Source organism: Seriola aureovittata, chromosome 1, assembly GCF_021018895.1.
Source record: "Seriola aureovittata isolate HTS-2021-v1 ecotype China chromosome 1, ASM2101889v1, whole genome shotgun sequence".
In the NCBI taxonomy this organism is placed as follows: Eukaryota; Metazoa; Chordata; class Actinopteri; order Carangiformes; family Carangidae; genus Seriola; species Seriola aureovittata.
Genome location: NC_079364.1, coordinates 3,360,774 through 3,384,917, shown reverse-complemented (window position 1 = coordinate 3,384,917; position 24,144 = coordinate 3,360,774). Strand labels below are relative to the sequence as shown.

Here is a 24,144-nt window from a genome sequence, read left to right as displayed (position 1 = left end):
CCGGTCCGAGAAAGTATTCAACATTTTGTCTTTTTTGTGTCTGACATTCATTGTAATGCAGAACTTCCTTTGACTTTGACTGACTGAACGCATGCAGGATTGTTCGCATTGTACTCAAATAAAACTGTAACGGAGCACACAAATATTTGTCAGGCAAATGGACTGAAGATGTGTAAATGTTTTAATACTTGTGTGTAAATATTAAACACAAATAAATGTTTATTGAAGAGTTGCCGCTGTGTTTATTCCTCAGATGAGGGCGGATGTCGCGCGGCATGTGAACATTCAATGAAATGCATGTTAACGACAGCTGAAGTGCCGTGTAGGTTGTCGAGAGAAGCTAACGAGTTAGCGCACTGAGCACTGTTCAGCACTCAGAGCTTCCATAATGAATGTGGGGAAAAGAGCAGCTTAATATAAGTTACAACCCATGACTTTAATAACATTATTACAAAGATATTAAATTATATTACAGCAAAGACACTGAAATACACAGAGGGATTTTCTGGAAAAAAAAAAAAATATTTACAATGACACTGGAAAGACTTTCCAGTTATATTTCACATAAATGGCATTGGTGCATCTTACCCGACTAGTTTTGTTATTTTACAGTTAATGACAGAGCTGATTCGGAAACAAATACGTCAACCAAAGTATTGCAGCAGCTTCAAAGTGAAGGTGTGGTGACAGCTTTTAAAAGCCGGCAGGAAAAACCAGACCAAGAGTCTCGATCAGGAAGGGCTCCGAGCCGTGAAAGGCCACAGAAACCTTTTGTTTTTTTGCTCAACAGCCCTGGCAGTTATGTTCCTCTGATCAAATTCATCCGCTCCAAACACAGTCTTGTGGTTCTGTGATGAGTCTCCAGCCTCCAGAGGGTCTGTCTGTGAAGCTCAGTGTGATGAGTAGCTCTCTGGAAGCTCGTCCAGAGGGATGACTGTGTACTCTGCTGCCTTCCCGTTCTCCCTGGGCTCCTCTTTGTGCAGAAATGTCTCCATCTCTAGCTCCCTCTTCTGGTTTGAGGAGACGGTTTGTGTCTGTGGCTGGGATACCTGCTTTGGTCCGTTCCACCTGCACAATAAGGAAGAGGGAGAATTTAATTCTATGCTCAAAATAACCCCCCAAAAAAAACAACAACTTACAATCAAAATATTGCTGTGGGTTTTTTTTTCTGATGTTAAAGTCTCACTTTTCTCTGGTAGCGATGGCAACGCAGACCATTGTCAATGCTGCAACACCGACAAGAAAACCAACGATGATGATCCAGTCTGGAGAGAAGGGAGAGAAGGAGTTAATAAGATGGACTTTAAGCCAGAATTGAATCATGCAGAAAGCTGGTTTATTGACTACACCTCACCTGGCGTTACGTGTCCTTTGTTCTGGGGTGATGCAGTATCCTGTTTCTCCACTAGACGTAGAGAAACATAAAAAACACAGAGTTAAAATCTTAGTAAAGACAATAATGATATCGATTGCACACATAATTATTGGATATCGGATATTTACCATCAGTGAATGGGCTACTTATGCTTTTGATCACGGATTCATTTACAAGCACCTCTGGAACGTTTACAGTAACATCAGCTGTGGAGGTCGATGGAGCGGAGCTGGTTTCTGTGGAGGAACATAAAAACCACAAGCTTAAAATCCTCACAGGCAAACAGACAAGATGACAGTGATTACAGGGGTATTCGATATTTGACATTAATGTATGGGCTGCTTGTACGACTTGTTCGGTAGAGGTTGATATTGAAAGCTCCTCTGACTTACCCTCTGTTGGTTTTGATCCTTCAGTTACTGCAAACAGTCGTGGAGCCACGTGTCTGATGACATCAGCTGTGGAGGTCGATGGTGTGGTGCTGGTTTCTGTGGAGGAACATAGAAAACACACTCTTAAAACAGGGTTTCTGCAGGTTTCAACAAGTTTAAGACTTTTTAAGACCGTTAGGAATTCAGTCTGAGATCTATTTCACATCCACACTGGCAAAAGAAAGTAGCCATGCTCCAACAGGGCAGCACAGTTTGTATTAACGGTTATTGATGCCATGTTGGTTCTGTTCTGTTTCTAAAAACACATTTTAAAAGCGAGACTGAAGTTAATGCAACTTTATTAAAGTAATGTTCACTTCATATTTACGACCTGTAAAAACATATTTTGACGCTGAATGTGTTTTCAGTCATGGCTGACACAGAAAGCTGCTCTGACGTACCCTGTGTTGTTCCCGATCCTTCACTTTCTGTGAACAGTCGTGGAGCCACGTGTCTGGTAACATCAGCTGTGGAGGTCCAGGGTGCGGTGCTGGTTTCTGTGGAGGAACATAAAAACACAGGCTTAAAATCTTCATAGGCAAACATTACAGACAATATGACAGTGAATGTAGGTATAACTACTGGGGAGTGAAGATATTTGCCATCAATTAATGAAGTAAATGGATACTTATATGACTTGTTTTGCTATTTTGCCTTTCCAGTAGTGACTGACACTGAAAGCTCCTCTGACGTACCTTGTGTTGATCCTGATCCTGATCCCTCATTATCTGCGAACAGCCATGGCGCCTTGTGTTCGATAACGTCAGCTGTGGAGCTGGTTGAAGCAGTGCTGGTTTCTGTGGTGGAGCTAGAGGTCACAGTGGACACATCTCTGTTCACAGACTCTAGATCAGAATCCAGAGTGCTCAGGAAGTCAAAGATGGAGACAGCGGTTTGAGAGGCCGGAGCGTGGTCCGGGGTGACGCTTGACTGGGCTTCATTTGGCACAGGTGAAGAGGTAAAGTCAGGCTGAGGGCTTTGGGTTGTAGATGTGTAGTGGTCACCTCCATGCCGGACAAACACCGAGGTCGTCGTCTCCTCGCTGTCGCTCCCCGCGGCGCTCCCCTCGGGCTCGGAGAACGGCTGCGGGGAAGCGGGGGCCGTCGCGTTTCTTTTGGGTGACTCAGTTGTGAGGGAAAGTTGAAAAGGATTTTCGAGGAGGAACCCTTCCGTCATGGCCTCTCGGAAAACAACATCCTCAGCTTTGGTGGGGATCTGGGTCACAGCTACGACAAAGACAGATGGAAAAGTCCACAGATCAGCTCGAGTGTTTACCTACCAGCCCCAGCATGAGCGCAAAGGAAAGTTACCAGGCTTTTTTTTTTTTTTTGATGTATGTTCAAAGTGATCACACAGGGCTTTTGTACTTCGCCCAAATTCTTGTATAAACTTGCGTTGTGGTCTTCATTGACAAGGTGTGGTGAGGAACAGTAATGATTAACCCACGTGAGTAATCGTGTGTAAGTGGGTTAACAAAAGAGAGGCTGCACCACTAAAGCATCAGTTTTGTTAAGAGCAAACCGTTTGACACGCCCAGCTCGCCACAGCAGAGTCTGACTGTTCTGTTGAACTTGGAAGGAAGCCATCGTCAGGGTTTCATTTCATCGAAGAGGAAGCAAGATCAGGCATTTTGTTCGTTTAAATGTATTTTTTTAACCACCTACTTACCTGCATAATCATAGTTTAATAGTGATAAGGTTTTATTTCGTTGCATATTATCATAATCAATAGTAAAAAGAAATTCCTCTACATTTCAGTGTTGAATATTGTATTTTTTTTTAATTCACTGTATTTACAGCTACAGGTACTAGTTACAGTTCACAATAAGATTTTATATTTGAAATGCAATTCATTTTTAAAGAACCAGTGGTTTCCAAACTTTTTCTGGCACGTTACCGCTGACAGCAGGTTCAGACGTCTATGAGTTTCTAGTTGTTCAACCAAAGAAAGATAGTTTTATTTAAATTCCTGCTGGAGGCTCAAAGAGGTCAAATAATAATAAATATTTTTAAAAAGAGGATAGTCAAAACTTTGCTGATAACACTTCTGCACTTTTATTTAAGTATTTTCTTTTAATTGCTTGACTTTATTGGTGATATAAAAGTACATGCTGTAATTGGTACATCTGATCTGAGCACTTCTTCTGCCACTGACCATAATAAGCCAGTAATCTGTTAATTAAATAAACAGAGGCCTGAGAATGAAACTACACAGCTCCACTCTCCATTTCTGCCCCGTCACGCTCAGCTCCAATGATCCCTATGAAGTTACCGGTTTGCTCAAACTTTTGTAACAGCTCTCTCTGCTGATCTTTGGTTTCACCTCATTCATGTCATACGCATTAATGCACCTCCTGCAGCAGCGCAGAACGTTTCACAAAGACCTCTTGTGTGTAATCTGGAAGGTGCCGGTGAAACCTGCGCGCCGACAATGAAATCCTACTCTTACAGAGAGAGTTAGGCCTGAAACATAAAGAGCATCTTAGGTGGCGGGCAGGGAAAGTGCTGACTCACAAGGGGTGAGAAAAAGGACACCATGGGAATCACATTGAAATTTCTGTACTGACGAATTTCTGTATTTGTCAGCCCGCATAACCCATAATACGGCTTCCTGAGTCCTGAGATAGAAGAATGTCATTGTGCCAAAGAATTTCATTGAGCATCAGCGAATATCTCACACAAGGATGTGAGCAGGAAAAATTTGAACATTAATGTTTCAGTGTAATTCTCAAAGATAAAATCACGTGGCTAATAAAATCATACTGATACAGATCCACAGAAAAGAGATAATTTAGTTTAGTTTAAGTGTCTGAAAGAGCAAATCTGTGGAAAATCAGATAGAATAACAAAAGGGATTGTTTTACTTACTATCAACAGGTGTTGTGTGGACAACAGCAAGAAGTCCAAGAATAACCCCCAGAAGAAGATTCTTCATCCTCATACCAGACAGCGGTGACAGAGCCATGGACTGAAGTTAATTGTTAGCCAGCCGGAACTATTTGGCACACTGAGCTGATAATTTGAGGCAGATGATTCATGGCTTTGCCTTTTATACACAGCAGCAGGTAGGTGTTGCGTCAATACAACAATGGTTGGCAACACACAAAACATACGCAGGAGGGCTGGCACACTGGAGAACACGCCCTCTTCCTCACACACCCTCTTCCTCTCACACACTTTCTCACGGTTTTTTCTTTTTTTTCTTCCTCCTTTTTATGTACACATTAAGGAAAAAGATTTTAAAAAATGAGGTCACCTGATTGACGACTGAATGTAAATGAGATACTGGAGCACACGATTCTGTTTAACATTTTAATGATCAGGTGCAAACGACGCACGCTGTGTTTTTTTTTCAGAGTCAAACAACATCACTTTAAAAAGAACATAAAAAAATTGAAAATGAAACCACCGCACACGAGGCTGTAAACCAAGACAATACTATGGCTGCCAGAAATGAACAAAAAACGAGCAGTACAAACAAAAAAAATCTAATCTAATCTCACAGTCACAAGAAGAGGAAGGGGAAAAACTTTAATTTTCTTGCATGTGTTACCTCAACAGTTTCTTTCAGATTTAGAGACCAGGCTTAAAGTGGAAGGGACAGTTGGGTGTAAACTTAAAGCAATAATTTAAAATTATAGTTTTAATATCAACAGTTTCTGTCTAATAGACCAGAACTGTAACTGGTTCATGACATTAAAAAATTTACATGTTGGATTTTATACACAAACAGTCAAGTGTATATTAGGAGGAATATTTATAAATATATATATACAGACGTAACTGACTGGATATAATAATCAATACCAAGATGCAAATACAGAAGAACAGGAGAAAAGACAAAGAGACCAGAAACTAAAGCAATCCAAGTAGAGAACTAATAATAATAAGATTTTATAAAGCGACATAACCAAAGTTTTGCATAAAGAAATATTCTTTATAGTTTTTTGATTTAAAGAAATGAGTGTAAAGGACCTGAAGAACTTTGTTCCGTTGCTGCCAATCTATGCAAGAACTCAAACCATTTACACACAAAGAAAGATTTATGGCCAATTTTTAGCTTTTTATTTAGATGTTGAGATTCATGCGATAACAAAAGTAAATACAAGAACTGAATTACCAGGAAAGAGTGTGAGATTACAGGTCGTCATGTCAGGAAGGACAAAAGGTTAGAGACGTACAAAGCAAATGCAACAGACCATCAGTGATTGCCACATTGTTATGTAGTGAAGTTCAACCAGCAGTTAAATTACGGGGAAGAAGGGGGGAAAAAGTGAAACTGTACTCTGCACAGTGTGTGAAACAGCATTCGGGGAAGTGTGGAATTTGCTGGCCGACTGTGAGGGGGGAAGCCTCCGAAACAGGTCCAGATCTCAGTGAGAGACATGATAAATTATGTGCGGCTCTGGAGACACATGAAACAACACACCCTTTCTCATTAGTGCTTCCTTATTGCTTTGTCTTCCACCAGCCAGGGATTTAAAACGAGAGCAAGAATCTTCTTTTTCTGAATTTGCTCCAAAATTTTCAGTGCGCAACTTTGGACACGACCAGAGAGAAACTCGGCTCAGTATCATCCTCCTGCAGGCGATGTGTGTTGTGTATAATGACTGTTGTGATACGCTGGCATCTGACGGAAATTGATGCGTCACCGCATCACTGCAGAGCTTCAGCCTCGGGCTCTTCTGGCACGTTCACAACCACGACATTTGCCATGAGTTACTCAGCTGTGTGTGGGTGAGCGCTTGTCCAGACTTGTGCTCCACACCTAATAAACGTTCGATCCTGTTACTGTTGAGAATGAAATTGTACAATATATTAGCTGTGACGTGTAACATGACTAACCTCAAGGTTCAAACATAAATCTCACCGACTAGACATCGCTAGTGAGTCAAAGGATTCAAATGATCCCCCACAGCGTGGTTGTCTAGTGAGGGTGGGGGCAACAGAAGAGGATCTATATGTGAGAAGTTAAACCATATGAAGCTGAATGTCAGAAAGTCAATGAGTTTTTTTCAGTCAAATGATTTAAATTTATGTCCAGTGAATTGGAATTTCAACAGTTTGGTTATAACAAGATGGGTGCTTCTTTTTTTTTTTTTTCTGGAAATTGATGTCAGTATTTTGATGCAGTAAAATAACATCAGCAGTCTGGGGAAAGGGCTGAGATGTAACTATGGAGGCTAACTGGCTATGGGTTTCATCATCCTGCAAACTTCAATGGCTTTTCAACTAACATGAGGGTGAATCAGTAATGACTGAATTCTCATTTTGGGTCGAGCTGTTGCTTTGCATTTTCAGATATTTGGAGTGAGTTTTTATTTTATTTTATTCATTTTTTTTTTTTTTTCAAAAGAGAGCCTTGATATGAAGCGGTGAATATCTGGCCCCTGCTGTTGTGAGGTTTTTCTTCAAAAGTCCAAGTGCATTTAAGTCTGGAGAAGTCTGGTTTTCAAAAAAAAAACACAGCCTGAACACGAGCACCGCTGGCCAAATGCCTCGCAAAAATTTAAGAGGATGAACTTTGATGTTCATGTTTTTTCTCAAGTGGCTTCTTTAAAAAACCACAAGCAGGCCCACACACACACACACACACACACACAAACACAGACACACACACACACACACACACAAACACAGACACACACACACACACACACACACACAAACACAGACACACACACACACACAGGCATGTCCGTGTTACCAGATTTTCAAACTCTTAATCACGACATGGTATTTTCTCTGTGTCCGTGTATAATCAAACGTATGAATGGGTAAACTGCAGCAGAGCAGCCGAGCACAAGGTCTTTCAAGGGCAGGTCCTCTGGGCATGTGCAGACCAATTAGCAGCCACTCTCGCTGTCTCCCTCCTTCTTCTTCACTGTTGCCCCGTGTTTCATGGCAACCACCATTGTAACCATCCCCAAAATCCCAAGGCAACTGAGCTCAGCGACCTGTGCACTTCAACTCTCACAGCTATTACCACCATGAATAACCAAGAGAAACTAATCATAACCTTTATGACCTCCATTCTGCCATGGACAAATATCCACTTCAGTTTCCACATTCCTGCGTTAGAAATAAAAAACACATAAAAGCAGCACTCATCACTGCCTCTCGCCTGACAGAAAGTTCTGGGAAATAAAAACGATATTATTTATTATACCCTACAATTCTGACTATATCACTGAGATGTGAAAAGGATTTATACACCCACACAGAGAGGAAAATAAAGTCATATTTCCATGTAAATGGAAATATTACAATCACTGGACGTTCTCCCAAATCATCCTGAATGTATGGATTCACCACGAGTGAAGTGATTAGTTTTGATCTGGTTTCACAATTAAAACATCACGGTAGAAATCATACAAAGACAGAGCTCAGTGGATGTCGTGAGGCGAGGAGGAAGCCAAAGTCCTCCCCATTTAAAACATTTTAACAGGAGTCTATACGTCATACGTATCAGTCACACAAATGGAGGCTTTCCAAATTTCTAATTTAAGTTCCTCTCCTCTGCCACCTTTGTTCTGCAGCCAAAATCACTTGTTTTTGTCTGAAATCACCTCCCGGTTTAATAGGTGGTGACTCACTACCCAGAGAACTGAATTCTGGGGCAGATTAAAAGAAAAAAAAATATTAAAAGAACACATAGATAGTGGTGCACATGTAGCTGTAAAAACACTTACAGTTGTGCTTCCCTGGGCTTTACATCGGACTTATCACAGCATGGACAACACAGCTGCAGATAACGAAACGAATTGTGAGCTAGCATTGAAGATAACATTGATGTCATGGCTTGCAAACTGTCACTGTAAGTCAAAGTGAATTGTTATTAATTGTATTAGCTGCACTTGTATTTGCCCTGCTGTGACATCCGAACCTCTCGGCTTGACCCGTATTGTGTGTCAGCAAAAGGAGGGAAAACAGTTTCACAGCAGTGCAGATGAAAGGCATTACATTAATTCATATAGGTGACAATCGAAACAGAAGTAAGTAACTTGGTTTAGGCAGAGTTGCGCAGAGGCGTCCTACAAGAGGGAACATGTACAGTGTTACAGTGTGCAACTGTCGTTAAAGCCGAGGTTTGAATCCGTTATAATAAATGTGGCAAGACTGGAAAAGTCACTATCTTTTATTTTCATTTATCAACCATGTGATTTATTATTGTTTACCAAGCTTTGGCTGGTAGGTCACATGTGATACTTCCTTTTTCTTGCTCTCCAAGCCAGTAGTTTGAGTTATCCACCGTCTTCTTACTGGAAACCACATTGGGACGCACCCAATGTTTGTGTCTCCATGTTGCTAACTGTTAAAGTGGTGAAGAAGAAGACCGACACATGTCTCCTCCCCACATGTGACTTGGCAGGATTTATTTACACCACTCTATGTTATTTCTGACAAACCCTGACACGGCAGGACATGAAACAAAACATGGCAGGCATTTCGTTTAAAAGGTGCCACTCCTTTTCAGTTGTAGGTTAATTATCCCTCACGGGTTTAAGAGGAAATGATATGCAGGATTGGGCCTATTTACACTGATGTAACATGACAAATTTGTTACAAATAGACCTACAATTACAAACTGCAATATGACTTTTAAAACCTACTGAACAGTCTGTGTTAACTGTCAAATGAACACAGATAAGTTTATGTTACTGAAATAAAAATAAAAGGTTGCGTCATACAAGTATTGCATTTTTACTCCACGAGGAGCTTGAAAAATGCACAACAACGTCATCTTCTCACAGTTAAATGATTAAGTCCAGAATTTCTGTTCCTGGTTGGTTAAGATGGGATTTTCTTTTCTTGGTTGATGAAATGCAAAACTCTTTTGCAATCAATCAAAATCTCTTTGCATTTACTGTTCTCTTCAAGGAGCTATTTGTAAGTTTTGCTACATAGCCAGAGTTAGCTTTAAATGTTGCAAGTTCAAATGTCATTCCTTTATTCACCAACAGCTGTCTCCAGCGATGCAAAGCAACGTCAGTGTCTGCCCTTGCTCTACCATGTCTTTTCTTCAACTGAAGTTAGCACAGTAACCAGCTAGCCCCAGGCCGTCACTTAGCTCAGCGAACCTTTGACCTGCTGCTGGTCCTAAATGTAAAGTCAGAGGATCGTTAAAGATATAAGGGTTCATCCTTTTGGGACCATGAGTATCTATATCAAACTAAGTCAAAGTAGTTCATTAGATATTTGCTGAGATACTACATTGCCAAATTGACTGACTGGCCAACGCCACTGCCGTGTTTTAAAACACATAAATGGAGCTTTGGAAAACATCTACAATCGAAGCTTAGGTGTATTAAAGCATCAAAGTCAGCAAATGTATACGCAGAGCAGCCCACAGAGAGATAAATATAGTAAGTCTGTTAAGATCCTCAGTCATCAAAGGCATGGTATTTGTAGAGGAAGCTAAGCTCTTAGACATACAGTAAATATAGCAGTAATATTGAGGAGTGTGGGCCTGTTGCGGCTCATTTTCAACAACCCTACTTCCTCTGTGCTTGTGCCACGGGTGCAGTTGGAGAAGTCGATGACACTTGACTCTTACTCTGATGAGGACTTTGATGAGAGGCAGACCCTCAGTGACATCTGCCAGACTGAAGATTGGCCAAAATGGGAATTTCTGCAGACTATTCACAGGGTTCATTGCAGTTACTCTTACCCATACACAACAGCACTTTGGAGTCTTCTCAACGGGAAACAAAGCCAAGCTGTGATGAGGAGTGCCTGTGTGGAGCAATTGTCATCTCTTGCAGGTAGGGATTCCTCAAGCCAGCATGTTCAGACTAGATGGAACAGTTTTTATGAAATAGTCCTCTTTTACATTTATGACTTACCTTGAAAAAAATTGTACGTGTTTTTTTTTTGCATTTGCATTTACAGCATAGGCCTATGTTTATATGACCACAGACAAATAGCCTATGGCATGTTTAATGTCTACCATGACAAGATATCCTGTATGATGTTTGTTGTCCCGCCCTTGCCTTGTGTATTCTTGCATGCCTTTGTTTAGATTTGTTTAGCTGTGTATCTGCTATCTTTGTGTACATTTGTAGCCTCTGTGTAAGTGAGAGCAACTGACAACCAGAGTAAGGTGTCAAATGTTGATAGGTACGACATACGGTCTGATGTAGAACAGAAAGAGGGTTTATTAAGTCAATGAGCGGAGATGCAGAATGTTGACGAAGTGTATGATGTTAGATCTGATGGTGTTTCCTGTGATTAGAGTTTTTAAACTGGATTTGAGGCAAACAGCTGGCAGGGGTGATGCAAAAAACAGCAAACAGCAAGCTATCTCAGAGAGGAGGCTTTATAGGTCAAAACACAGGACTGAACAGAGTTTAAATGTTGAACCCTATGGAAGAGAAAGATAAAAGGCTAGAATGTATTAGATTTAACTTCATCATTATTTCACACAGGAAGCAGGTGTACAATGAAATGCAGTTCAGCATAGTACATATATGCACAAATGTTTTACATGTTTAGATTCTTATCCATCGTGCAATACCATCAGGGAGGTGTCTGCAGCATGACAACAACTCCAAAAACATACCGAGTCCTGATCTCAACATCATGGTGTTAGTCTGGGATTACATGAGGAGACAAAAGACACTCAGAGACAGCCTGAATCCACAGAAGAGCTGTGGCAAGATCTCAAGGATACTGTACCTGAAAAACAGTGTGCAGGTGTAGGAGAAATGGCGCTGTTTTAAAGGAACATTAAAACAATCATTAAATATTGATTTGATTCCCATTTTTTTTCTGTTTACTGCACTTTGTATGAAGTTAATTTATAATAAAAACTATTCATGGTGTTATTTTTGAAATCATCCTCACTTTAATATTAGTTACTTTTCAGATTAAGATTTTGAATACAAAACCTCATATATTAGGCTAAATAAAATATAGTGAATTGTTATATTTTCAATTACATAAAACCTCCACCTCAACCAACTATAAAGTAATAACATTTAGGCGTACAAATATATAACACTGACATGTACAATTCTGCATAATGAGTATTCAACTCCAAACACCTTTACTTGTGGATTTTTGAATGAAGTTTAATTATAGTATTTTATAATAAGTATTGTTTTGCTTTTTTCCCTTAAGTAAGTACTACATTCCTCTTCCACTGCACATGGCATGCCATTATGGTATGTACAGTATGGACGGAATTTAAAAATAGCCCACGATAACAGGTTTAGTGACACTTTTCACGCCCGGTGTTGTGTAGAAATCTGTTTCCCTGTCGGCATGCGTTTCCCTTCACTTCACCCGAGCCTAACCTTAGGCTATATCTGACCAACCAGTCGTCTTCTCAGGTGTTTGAGCTGACCCCAACCTCCCCCCGGCCCTAACCAAACCTAACCTAAAGGTAAACACGGAGGGGGCGTTGTGGGAGGCAGTATATGAAGAGGGAGCAGATTTCTCCGCAACATCCCTGTATCCTGTTTGTGTGTCGCACGTTGATGACGTTTGGGTTAGCAGTAGCGTTTACTGTTGTCACGTAGTTTACTTCAACCGCAGACTGATTTCACAACATAATTGAGGTAAGAAGTTGTTTTTATGCATATTTTACTGCTCTTAAGAGCACATGTCAAACTACCTTAGTCACAGTGTAACATGCATTGCATTGCAAACTAAAATAATCTGTTTTCAAAGTTAGTCTAAATGTTGCTAGAGCTGAGGCAACATTAGCACTAGCTAGCTGCACAGAACTTCACTTGCATTTTATAATATTTTATGAGGTAACAGCTCAAACTTTTATGCTACAAAACTGAGAAAGCAGCAGTATGAATGTTTCTGACGACTCAGGCTGAACATTATTTCGGGGGGGACGAGTTACTCAAACGTGATGTGAGTACTGTGACTCAGTTAGCTAGTAAATAACACATCTAACCATATGTTCTGCCTCAGTCAACGACATAAGCTTCATAGGTTTTATTCCTCTATAAACCTAATAACCTTAATAACAAATAGGTCCATTTGTTGTGCGACTCACTGCCTGTTAAGGCTGCAAATAACGATTGTTTTCATCAATAAATCTGTGTATTATTTTGCTGTTTCATTATATTATGATAATCAGTTAATTAAAACATAAGAAAATAGTCAACATTTTTTTCTCATGAAAAAAACTTAATAAATATAAATTTCCTTGTCATTAGAGACAAGTATTATGCAAATGAATATGTAATTCTAAATTATAGTCATGTCTTTATGAGGCGAAAAGCTAATTGGAAACCACAAGGGAAAAATAAAAATAAAATAATCTAAGCAATTAAATACAATAATATAAAATCACAATATCTTAGAGCACACAAACATTATCAAATTTCGTGTATATTACGTTTATTATAATGTTTGCCTCAAAAAGTAGTGATGTCTCACATTTGAACCAGGATCCATTAAAATTTTGGCTTAAACCATTGTTGACAAAAGTGACTAAATATTCTACATCATACTTTTTCTTTTCATATATTTTCATTAATTTTTGGGTCCTGATTTATGATTAATTTTATTATAGACTACTCATAAGTCAGATTTAATGGAATACATGAGGCACCAATGGAGGCTGGAGTGTGACATGAGTACTGTAACTTACTGCTAATTACTTTGCTGAAACCATTAGTTGATTAATTGATTAGTTTATCGACATAACTACTTTGATAATTGTTTCAGTCATTCTTCAAGCAAAAATAGTGAAACAATGCTAAATATTAGCAGACTTCAGCCTCTCAAATTAGAGGCTCTAATTCTGCTTTTCTTTGTCACATATGGGTGTGAACTGAACACTCACAGTTTTGAAGACATTTGAAGATGTCACCTTCGGCTCCACTTAAGTTGTGATTGGCATTCTTAGACAATTTTGTGACATATCAAAGATGAAACGACTAATTGCATGTTCTTTATATAAGTTATATTTCAGTAAAGTCCATTTGCTTAAAGATAACCTGCCAGTCAATCTTGTTCTCAAATTTTGAATAACTGTAATTTTAGCATTTTATTATTATTTTATTTTATTGTGAATGCCTGCGTTTGCCACATGTACCATAAGGCATTAATTTATAAAGGAACAAGATTAACAAACAACATTTGGCTGAAAATGAATATGGAAAATGAATGTTTATTAGAACAAGCAGTTTCTTGTGTAATCCGAGATGCCTGTTGTGTTATGCAAGTTTGTTATGTTTCATTCCAACCTAAACAGATGATTTCACAATTAAGCACTGTTTGACCTGATTTAGTGTACTGTGACTTAAATGACACATTTGTGTGTGCCAACGTGCAGTTTTTCCAGAGCGTCTACAACAGAATTCAAAACAGGAAACAGGTGTATACAACAAGACGTGACGCTGCACACACCCATAACAAGTACAAACCAAAAACTGAAGAGAAGCTTTTCATCAGCCGCTGCTCAGACCCATAGTTTGGATCTGTTAGCACATCTTTGTATTTTGATGTGAAATGCAAATGATAAAAGTGACTTAAAATATGCATTATCATAGTTTTTTTTTTATTGTAATATATTATTAGAAATAATTATTTAGTGTTACAATTATATTTATTTTCTAGTAGTAGCTTTGTTTTAAAGAACCTTGTCAGTGATTCTTGTTAAAAACTTTTTTAATTTTGGTTAAACTTGAAACAATGCACTCATTGTGACTGCCTACCTGCTGGTACATGTACCATATGGCATTTGTCTACAAAGGAAGAAGATAAACAAACCACAACAGAATGGTTTTAAAAGCTAAAAATGACAGCAAGTCGTCTGTTTATGGAACTGAATGCAGTATGTTGCATCTAAGAAGAGATGCCAGTTTTACTATTTAAGTTTGTTATGTTATGCTTTCATTCCGACCCAAAGACTGCAGCAGCCGATCTCTCTGATAAGCACACAACTTGGCACAGAGACCCACTTAATGAAATGAAAATACTTTCATCTTTTCTTTGAAATCAGAATTTGCATACCCAGTCTTCAGTGACACACGATTGCTCACTGAAGTTGTGCGTGCTGACTTGTACAGTATTTCAAAAGCAGCTACATCAGAGCTTATGAGCAGAAAACAGACTTCAGTTGTATAAAAACAAAACGTGGTAAAACACCCGTAACCGTGACCACTCAGAAAGTGAACCACTTTAATGACTTTAAATGTTCATTATCACATAGTTTATCTTATCATACAGGCTTGTTCTTTTCAATTGCTGTTTAGGGATGCAACTATCGATTTATATTATTAATTAATCTGCTGAGGTTTTTTTTCTTGATTAATCCCTTAATCCCTGAGTCAGTTTTCCAAAGCCTGGGGTAACTTCTTCTTCTGTGAACAATCCAAACGCTAAAAGCCTTTTTGTTTAAAATGTTATAAAACAGAGAAAAGCAGAAAGTCTTCACAATGGAGAAGCTGGAATCGATGAATTTAAAAAATATATACTCTTACAACTGTGAGGGACGGAGTCTAAAACGAAAAACCAGAATATCACATTGTATGATTTTTAAATAATTATTTTGCATTTTATTGCATGACATAAGTATTTGATCACCTACCACCCAACCACTAAGAATTCTGGCTCTCACAGACCTGTTAGTTCTTCTTTAAGAAACCCTCCTGTTCTCCACTCATTACCTGTATTAAATCCACCTAATTGAACTCATTACCTGTATAAAAGACACCGAAAGACGCAGTTATTAGAAAATGGAAGAAGTTCAAGATGACGGTCAATCTCCCTCGGTCTGGGGCTCCATGCAAGATCTCACCTCGTGGGGCATCAATGATCATGAGGAAGGTGAGGGTTCAGCCCAGAACTACATGGCAGGACTTGGTCAATGACCTGAAGAGAGCTGGGACCACAGTCTCAAAGAAAACCATTAGTAACACACTACGCCGTCATGGATTAAAATCCTGCAGCGCACGCAAGGTCCCCCTGCTCAAGCCAGCGCATGTCCAGGCCCGTCTGAAGTTTGCCAATGAACATCTGGATGATCCAGAGGAGGAATGGGAGAAGGTCATGTGGTCTGATGAGACAAAAATAGAGCTTTTTGGTCTAAACTCCACTCGCCGTGTTTGGAGGAAGAAGAAGGATGAGTACAACCCCAAGAACACCATCCCAACCGTGAAGCATAGAGGTGGAAACATCATTCTTTGGGGATGCTTTTCTGCAAAGGGGGCAGGACAACTGCACCGTAATTGTAAACAAAGGTTTCTGTACCAAATATTAAGTTCTGTTTTTCTGATGTATCAAATACTTATGACATGCAATGAAATGCAAATTAATTACTTAAAAATCATACAATGTGATTTTCTGGATTTTTGTTTTAGATTCTGTCCCTCACAGTTGAAGAGTACCTATGAAAAAAATTACAGATTTCTACATGCTTTGAAAGTGTGAAAACCTGCAAAATCAGCAGTGTATCATAAATAAATAAATAAATATATATATATATATATATATATATATATATATATATATAAAAACTATGAATTGATTATCAGAGTTGTGGTGGTCAATATGGAAGGTTAAAAATGCCTAATCAAATAAAAATGAAACACAATACACATTATTACATACATTTCCTATATATGAATGCATTGAGTGTGTTCGTGTATTGTGTGTTATTAAAGCTTTTTGTCTTCAAAATAAGGAACTGTTTTGCATTGAGACAGGAATTTTCCATGTCAAGTGAAAAAGGTGGAGCAAAATCTAAAAGTGTTTAGTAACTAAATAACTCGCGGGTACAAAAGGGCATCAGTATTAGGTGTCTTCTTACAGTGATTCTCTGAACTTCAGCTCTTTGCAGTGTTGTGAGGACAGAAGTGACCGTGAGTGACAATTGATTATCAGTTGTAGTAATGTGTAGTAGTGTGCACTTCTAAAATTCACCCCTCCTGTAGTCTTATACTCCTTCCCCTTCAGGGAACTTTGGCTGCGTAGCTTGCAGGCATTTAACATTAGCTTATTGTCCTCCACTAAACCAGTTGGTGTTTACTGTAAGCTCACAAAAGCTAACTAAGAATATTTACCTGTCAACAATGCGAGGAGGCTCCTGTTCCGACTGTTTGTACAGCTTCCTGCAGCACAACCCATCCCTTAAACTGCAGATAGTCAGTCACAAATCTAACTAAATGTAGAGTCGGTGCTGGTATCTCTGCAGCTAGGTAGTTCACAGGAAACTCTTTTAATGTGAAGGGCTCTTTGCCATGTTTTGTTTGATGATTTTAAAAATTCCAAAGGACACACTAATCACAACAAAGTGAAAAACTATTTTCTATTTAACAGTCATATCCAAATATGCACACCTTTCCATTTTCTTGTGTCGTCACACTCATAAAAATTTCCATTGTGTAATCGTTAGCAAAATAGAAATCTTACTTCAAAAGGAATTTGACTTCTCAATAACTGACGTGTGGGAGGAGAAGGAAGGAGAGGAATTAGTGAGAACTGGAGACATCAGTTCTAACTTATACTTCCCTGTGTTATTTGATCAGTATCTGATTCCAGATGGGAATAAATCAAAATGAGGAAGTAAAACACTGACAGAATGCTGTTTCATTGTTACTTAAGGGCACTAAGCCCGTCTCACATGACACTGAAATCAATGTTACTGCAAACCTTTCTCACACATCTTCTTGGCATTGGGAATTTTTATTAAATGTGGTCAATGATTTTCTCACAGGAAGATGTCGGCGTTGTGTGGCACCAGCAATGGCTTCCAAGATGCAGGTCAAGAGGCCGCAGAGAAACAGGCAAGCATAACATGACAGAAAAACGCTGCATTTGTATGTAAGTGTTGCTATAGAAACGCACCTGAACTTGACAGGAGACCTGTTTTCATGGAGTTTTCGGAGGAAAGTAATTTTTCAGTGCCAGCAGTGATAATTTTATGTTGTTTCCAGTATTGTGGCACAGTCCTGAAACACCATTAAAATACAGCACATTCAGACGCATTTTAACCATAGGACTGGTGTTATTCTGTGTTTTCTTCTCATCAACAAATCCCAAGAAAATACCAAAACCAACAGTGTGTTAGTCCGTGTCAATACTCAGTTTTCAGTTTCGCGCTTGTCTCTGGCACACAGCCTCAAGTCCAGTTATTTCTACTGAACACTTAAATCTTACTTCTTTTTTTTTAATGGTTGAGTAATTTCCTGAAACACTTCACTGTAGTTTTTTTTATTTTTTTTTTTTTTTTTTATCAAACTGGAGTAACTAGTGTTCTTGTTAGGGACTATTTTCAGCTGTGGATTAATATTAATTTGATGTTTATAGTGAGTATTTTAAGGCAGAAGGGCGGTGTAGATGTCAAAATAAACTACAGTTTCTGTATTCATGGTCATTAAGGAACATGTCACCCAGTGCAGCAATGTGGCTCATTGATGCGGTTGTAATAGCTTGTGGACATCACTGGAGCTCCACGGCACAGAGGAACAACCAGGCTTTGGCTATACCGGCCATACTGGTTGTTAGGAAGGGTTAATTAGTTGTTGGTTTTGATCTTTTCATGGGCTTTTCTGACAATAAGAAACGTATAGAATATCTCCAAACTGTAGAGTGCAAAATATGCACTGGTTATACAGACTAAGTTTGTTGTTTCCATCACAGTGACAGCATCCTTTAAATAAAAAAAAAAAAAAAAAAAAAAAAAGAACATTAACAGTAGAGCACATGTGGATTCAAGTTTTTTGATTGTAAAGAGCGTTAAAGCTGAACTTCGATTATTTGTCTAACAGCTGTGTGTCTGTTACAGGAGAGCGAACATCCCCGAGTTCTCATCCCCGAGTTATGTCGACTCTTCTACCAGCTGGGATGGGTGACGGGGACGGGCGGAGGGATCAGTCTGAGACGAGGGTTCGTATGCAGATTACTTTCTTGCAGAATAGTGTGGAGGATCAGAAATAGCACTTTTTTTCTTTATACTCAATCACTTAACAGTGACAATCTACTCCATCTTAAAGGGTTCTTCATTACAACCGTATTACTACCTGACACACACTGTCTATTAGCATATGTTTGACAGTGATATTAAAAATCTGTTGTGGAGATACTTTTTTTTTGATGCTGACAAATGTGTAGTGAGCCTGATGTGAGGTCAGATATATCGGCTTCGACAGTGTGTGTGAAAATCTCGGGTGAAGACAGAAGGCCACAGTTTTTTGCCGTAATGAAACAGAATTGTAAATGAAGAGTTTGACAGGTTATTACAAACATCTTTGAACTGTGTTGTTTTGGATGGCAGCTACAAAGAAAGCACCACCCATTAGCAAATCCCTGCTCGATATGCCGAATGGCAGACATTTATTTAGGCCAACAGGGGAACTTGATGAAACCTCAGATGAAACCAAAATAAGATTAACTGACTGCTGCTCCCAGTGTGATGGTATTTCATTCAGAGAGAGAGAGAGAGACATTGTATCTCTAATATTTCCTTTCATTTTGTTAAATTATTACACCTTTAGATTCAGATTGAAAATAAGCAGTTATCAGCACAGCTGCAGGACTTAAACTGTGCAGAGTATCACTCCTTAAAATGGCTGTTTGACAGCAGAGTGATGATTTAAATTCAGTTAAAAGAACGTTTGAACTCTGAATCTGTGGCCCCAACATCATCTACATGTTGCAGTAAAGGAGAGCTATCAGATGTGTCCATCTTGTGGCTGCCTGCACACTGTTCATAAATCAATGCTTCAGTGGTTCAGCTCAGCAATCTAAAGGCTGTTTTATTAAAACAAAAGCCGCTAACATTTATTTACCCAGTCTACATAAAAGAAAGTGGATAAAAAATATGCAACACATGAAGCGAACTGAACAGACAGTAGTGCTGTCAGATGTTTTATACAAAAATTCAAATAAGTGTATTTTTACTTTCTGTGAGTGTAGGTCTGAATTTTAAGTTTAGAAGCACTTTTTCACAGTTGCTTTGCTTTGACTCAGAATGAGTCAGAGCCCGAGGCGGCCTCGCCAAACCTTGCACTCAAAATCAATAGGCTACTCCTTTATCTGGTATGTTAGTTGCTAGATAAAGAAGAGTACAATGGCTTTATCCTCTACATCCTATGGGGAAATGTTAAGCCTCGCAGTTCACAGTTAAATAACAACGTGATCATTCTTCGTGTTTGTTGAATGCCACAATTCTGCATTTCTTACTTTACATTTCAGGCCTTTCTCACATTAGCTCCCTTTGGCTAAGACCATAGAATGTAAAACCTTCCAACAATGACTGCTCACTTAAGGAAATGTGATAGATTGTTGACACACAAGCCAATTATTGAAATTTTGTTTACATGGTGTGTTTGCTGCTCAATGTGCTCTACAAGAAAATGGAAGAAAAGGAGTGTGATACACACAGATTAAGCTTGGGGCAGTCAGGATATGACTTGATTGTACTTTTCCTTTCCTTCCTTTCCTTACTTACCTTATTGTGTGTTTGGTAACTCCCAGAGAGCAGATCTACATCGCGCCATCAGGCGTCCAGAAAGAGAGAATACAGGTGAGAGGGCTCCACCGCAGTGTGAAACTTCGTTCTGCTCAGTAGACATAATGACTCACATTTGACACAGTGTTTTGATATAGCTGTATTATAACGATTAGTGTGCTAAGTTTTACTTCATCCCTTTTAGTAACTGTTTGTGTTACTCAGCCAGATGACATGTTTGTGTGTGACGTGGAGGAGAGGGACATCAGCTGTCCACCAGCCTGGAAGAAATTAAAGAAGAGCCAGTGTACGCCGCTTTTTATGAATGCCTACACCATGAGAGGTGAGTCGCTCTAGTTCATACACGTCATCATACACACACCACACAGAGCCCTACCAACCATTGTCTGAAGGCAGAGACCAGGACCAGCTGTATATACTGTTGTATTAGTCAGCGCTGATGAGTGGCCGACTTCAGTAACTCACTAAGCACTGAACAATGAGCACGTCCGCGCTGGGTTCATCACTCTCGCCTTGTTGTCAGTTCTACTTGCAGCACATTTGTCTGTCCGGTTGTGTTGTGTGCATTTGCAGGGCATTTGTGTATTTTGGTTGTGTTTTCTTGCGTATATGCAAAGTGTTTGTCTATGTGTTTGTGTTGTGTGTTGAGCCCTCTCAGCCACCACAGGAACATCATTTTATCATTTTAGAAATGATGGAATAAATATCCACACAAACCAAATTGTAAAATCAATAATGGACTCCAAGCAGTGTCCTTGTGTTCTTCTTCCTTTTTATTTAACAAACACATTTTGAACACATCTTACTCAATAAATGTGTGGTTTATTTTTCGTTGGATAGTTTTACTCTGAAATAAAGTATAAGATTGTTGTCCACAAAATAAAGGTCTTCTGTTTGGAAACTGTTTTGTGGAAATATTGCTTTAACATATTCCTAGAAATGAGCTTCTTTTTTCTTTTTTTAAAATAAAGAAACAGACAAGATTACACTCGTGTGATTTATCAGCTGTGTGATAAAGGCGTTGTAAGTAAAGGTCAACGTGCTTTTTCTTTCCTTGTTACAATCACCATTTGAGAAAGACAATACCAGCAGATAACACTCAAAAATCAAAATCTGCTTTTCCTCTTGCTAAAATGCAGGGGCACAGGCAGTGATACACACCCACTCCAAGGCTGCTGTCATGGCAACGCTGCTGTATCCTGGCAAGGAGTTCAGGATAACACACCAGGAGATGATCAAGGGGATTCGTAAGGGCACCTCAGGCTCCAACTATCGGTATGTAATCAAGCAGCAAGGATTAGTGAAGTCCAAAGAGGTTCCTCACATTTTCATCTCTCAGTCAAGAGGAGCTTTGTAAAGTCTCGGTCGGTGGAGGCACCTTGGCTCTCATAATAGATATGTTTAGTGCAGCGCTAGAGGATGACAGCGCGCGAACACAGCGTGAATTTGCACAGACAGTGAATTTATGAAGTGTTGGCCGTTTGTTTTGTTTTTGTTTTGTGTTGTTTTTGGTTTTTTTTTTTATCACGCCGCTCTCCAAAATGAATGTGTTGCACACCTGCCAGGGAACAAGTTCACTCACTATCAATCTGACAGTAGAAATCTCCAGCATAGCATGGTGCTGCAGCTGCCAACTTTGCTGCGGGAATCAACTGCGTCTGGCTCATGGCCCTTCATCGAGCTTAAGAAAAGCATAACATGGTGCATCAAGTCACCCACAAGGAGAGTACAGGTTCATCACACTCTGTGGGTTTTTAGACGTAAGCCGCATGACGACATGAACAGCTCTTTCTCTGCCTCTCTTTGTACATAAATGTGCCCTGTCTTGCAGCACTTTCTCAATAGTTGGTGCAGATTACAGGCCCAAACATGCGGAGCCCTACAATGAATTTCATTTTAATCCAAAGCATGCATTGTTTGTTTTGTTTTTTTTTTTTTGTTTTTTTTTTTTTGACTTCACAAAGATGTTTTATACTTTTTATTTCAGGTTTATTTTGGTGCATGTAATCAAGTACTGTGTGGAAATGATACTTTCAGTCATTTAAAATCTCCTCACTCATTCATTTAAGGGATTCAGTTCACGATTTATAATTGACTGAAAAGCCTGATGGGAATATCACTTTAAAGTTTTAAAGGTTTGACAGTGTGCTAGTAACTCGTCAATGCAGCTGAATAAAATGAGGAAATGTTGCAGTGATTTTTTTTTTTTTTTTTTTTTTTTTTTTTTCTGCTTCCAACTGGGACTAAGGCAAGTCAGGAGCCTGCTGGATTAGGGCAGTGAATAATGATTATTTTCATTATTCATTATTTTTCAGAATTATTCTGCCCTGAGTGTTTAGTCTATAAACTGGAAAGAAAATATGAAAAGGAAATCACTCAAAGTCCTGTCCTAAGGTTTTGCTGTAATGAGGTGTTTATTGGTATCCTGGTACAAAGTGAGTGAGTGGGCCTGGGAAGATGAAGTCACACATTGGTTGATTCCTCACCAGAGGTGGCAACTTTAAATTGCTTGATTTATTCAACCAACAGTCCAAAACTCAACAAAGACATAATATACAACAGAGAAAAGCAGCTAATTCTTACTCTGGAGAGGCTGGAATCAAAAACTGTTTGATATTTTTGCTTCATAAATTACTTACCCAGTTTCAGCACTAAGCCCGATTCGCAGTCACTGTATCACTTTGATTCGATTGCCTCACAGTCTGAGGCCCTGTGGAGCAGACGGTGGGGTCAGGCTTTGAGAACAGACACGTATAGCCAGTATCTAATGGCTTAGGTTAATGCCTCAAATACTTTTAAGCCTGGGTGTAATTTGTCTCTTTGCACCCCGTGTATATATACAGGTATGATGACACCCTGGTTGTGCCTATTATCGAAAATACACCAGAGGAGAAGGACTTGAAAGACCGGATGGCTCGGGCCATGGATGAATACCCAGATTCATGCGCGGTCCTCGTCCGCCGACACGGTGTTTATGTCTGGGGCGAGTCGTGGGAAAAAGCCAAGACCATGTGAGCATTCACCTCCCACCACTATTAACCTCTTTGATCTTATTTATGACTAAGAATATATTAGTAGATTTGTATTGAGAGCACGAGATGTAAATTCTTTACGTTGTATTTTTCATCCCTGCTGCATTTTGTAGGTGCGAATGCTACGACTACCTGTTCGACATGGCTGTGCAGATGAAGCAGTGTGGGCTGGACCCTTCAGCCCTCCCAATGGAAGAAAAAGGAATAGTTTGACATTCTCTGCTGCTTTTTAAAGAGACATTTGTTGCAGAAAGGTCAGTAGACTACAATCAGGAGAGCAGATTGTAATCATTTGCCTTTCACGCTGGCCGGCTTCAAATTTGATGAAATTTGATGGTGAGGGCAGATTCAGGACTGAAGGAGATTGAATGCCTGTGATCCGGAAGCACCTGGAGGTTACGCTGCAAAGCACTGTGGGACGACTCATGAGTGAGCAGCTATCAAATCAACGTCCTCAGGTTCAAATGCTTTCCCATTCAAGTTTGACTGCACTGAAATCAAGGCCTTGGTGCATGTCAGGCGTGAGCAGAGTGTGTATTTCAGTTGACCTGTAATGGTGATTATCTGCCTCTGCTTCAATCAATAAAAAACAATTGAGTCACTGAAACTCTTTGAAATGATTTTTTTTTTTTGGTTTTGCTCTACCACTAAAATATCCCAAACCAAACCTCAATTTTTAAAATATAAATTAAATTTGCCATTTTAAAACTATTTCTTACTAATTCTTTTCTTTTATCTCCTTTTTTTTTTTTTTTTTTTAAATACAAGGCCGGCAGAATGATGCCTGATGTTTTGTTTGAAGCCATATTTCTGTTCCCATTTTTGCCTTTTGGTAAATGCAGCACACACACACACAAATGGCTGT

The 24,144-nt window shown here is 39.3% G+C and overlaps 2 protein-coding genes across 2 annotated transcripts; one reads left to right on the top strand and one right to left on the bottom strand.

Moving 5' to 3' along the window:
- Positions 1-187: 187 nt before the first annotated feature.
- LOC130172913 (mucin-2-like) lies at positions 188-4,832 on the bottom strand. Its single transcript, XM_056381889.1, has 7 exons — positions 4,674-4,832; positions 2,502-3,032; positions 2,208-2,303; positions 1,768-1,863; positions 1,355-1,611; positions 1,187-1,265; positions 188-1,068 (listed from the first exon to the last, which is right to left on the bottom strand). Exons 1-5 carry the CDS (start codon positions 4,768-4,770, stop codon positions 1,445-1,447), a joined length of 987 nt encoding a protein of 328 aa, XP_056237864.1. The 5' UTR covers positions 4,771-4,832; the 3' UTR covers positions 188-1,068; positions 1,187-1,265; positions 1,355-1,444.
- A 7,415-nt stretch (positions 4,833-12,247) lies between these two features.
- apip (APAF1 interacting protein) lies at positions 12,248-23,886 on the top strand. The gene is made up of 8 exons (XM_056371506.1): positions 12,248-12,367; positions 17,491-17,560; positions 18,562-18,662; positions 20,253-20,301; positions 20,452-20,569; positions 21,387-21,522; positions 23,091-23,258; positions 23,393-23,886. The coding sequence occupies exons 2-8, from the start codon at positions 17,495-17,497 to the stop codon at positions 23,490-23,492; spliced, it is 738 nt and encodes a 245-aa protein (XP_056227481.1). The 5' UTR covers positions 12,248-12,367; positions 17,491-17,494; the 3' UTR covers positions 23,493-23,886.
- Positions 23,887-24,144: the final 258 nt, after the last annotated feature.

Excerpts from the sequence above, each read along its gene's own strand:
- apip (XM_056371506.1), top strand. The coding sequence starts at position 17,495 with ATGTCGGCGTTGTGTGGCACCAGCAATGGCTTCCAAGATGCAGGTCAA. Across the intron at positions 20,570-21,386 it reads GAATGCCTACACCATGAGAG|GGGCACAGGCAGTGATACAC; the intron begins GTGAGTCGCTCT and ends GCTAAAATGCAG. Across the intron at positions 21,523-23,090 it reads ACCTCAGGCTCCAACTATCG|GTATGATGACACCCTGGTTG; the intron begins GTATGTAATCAA and ends GTATATATACAG.
- LOC130172913 (XM_056381889.1), bottom strand. The coding sequence starts at position 4,770 with ATGGCTCTGTCACCGCTGTCTGGTATGAGGATGAAGAATCTTCTTCTG. Across the intron at positions 2,304-2,501 it reads AGGATCAGGATCAACACAAG|AAACCAGCACCGCACCCTGG; the intron begins GTACGTCAGAGG and ends GTTCCTCCACAG. Across the intron at positions 1,864-2,207 it reads AGGATCGGGAACAACACAGG|AAACCAGCACCACACCATCG; the intron begins GTACGTCAGAGC and ends GTTCCTCCACAG.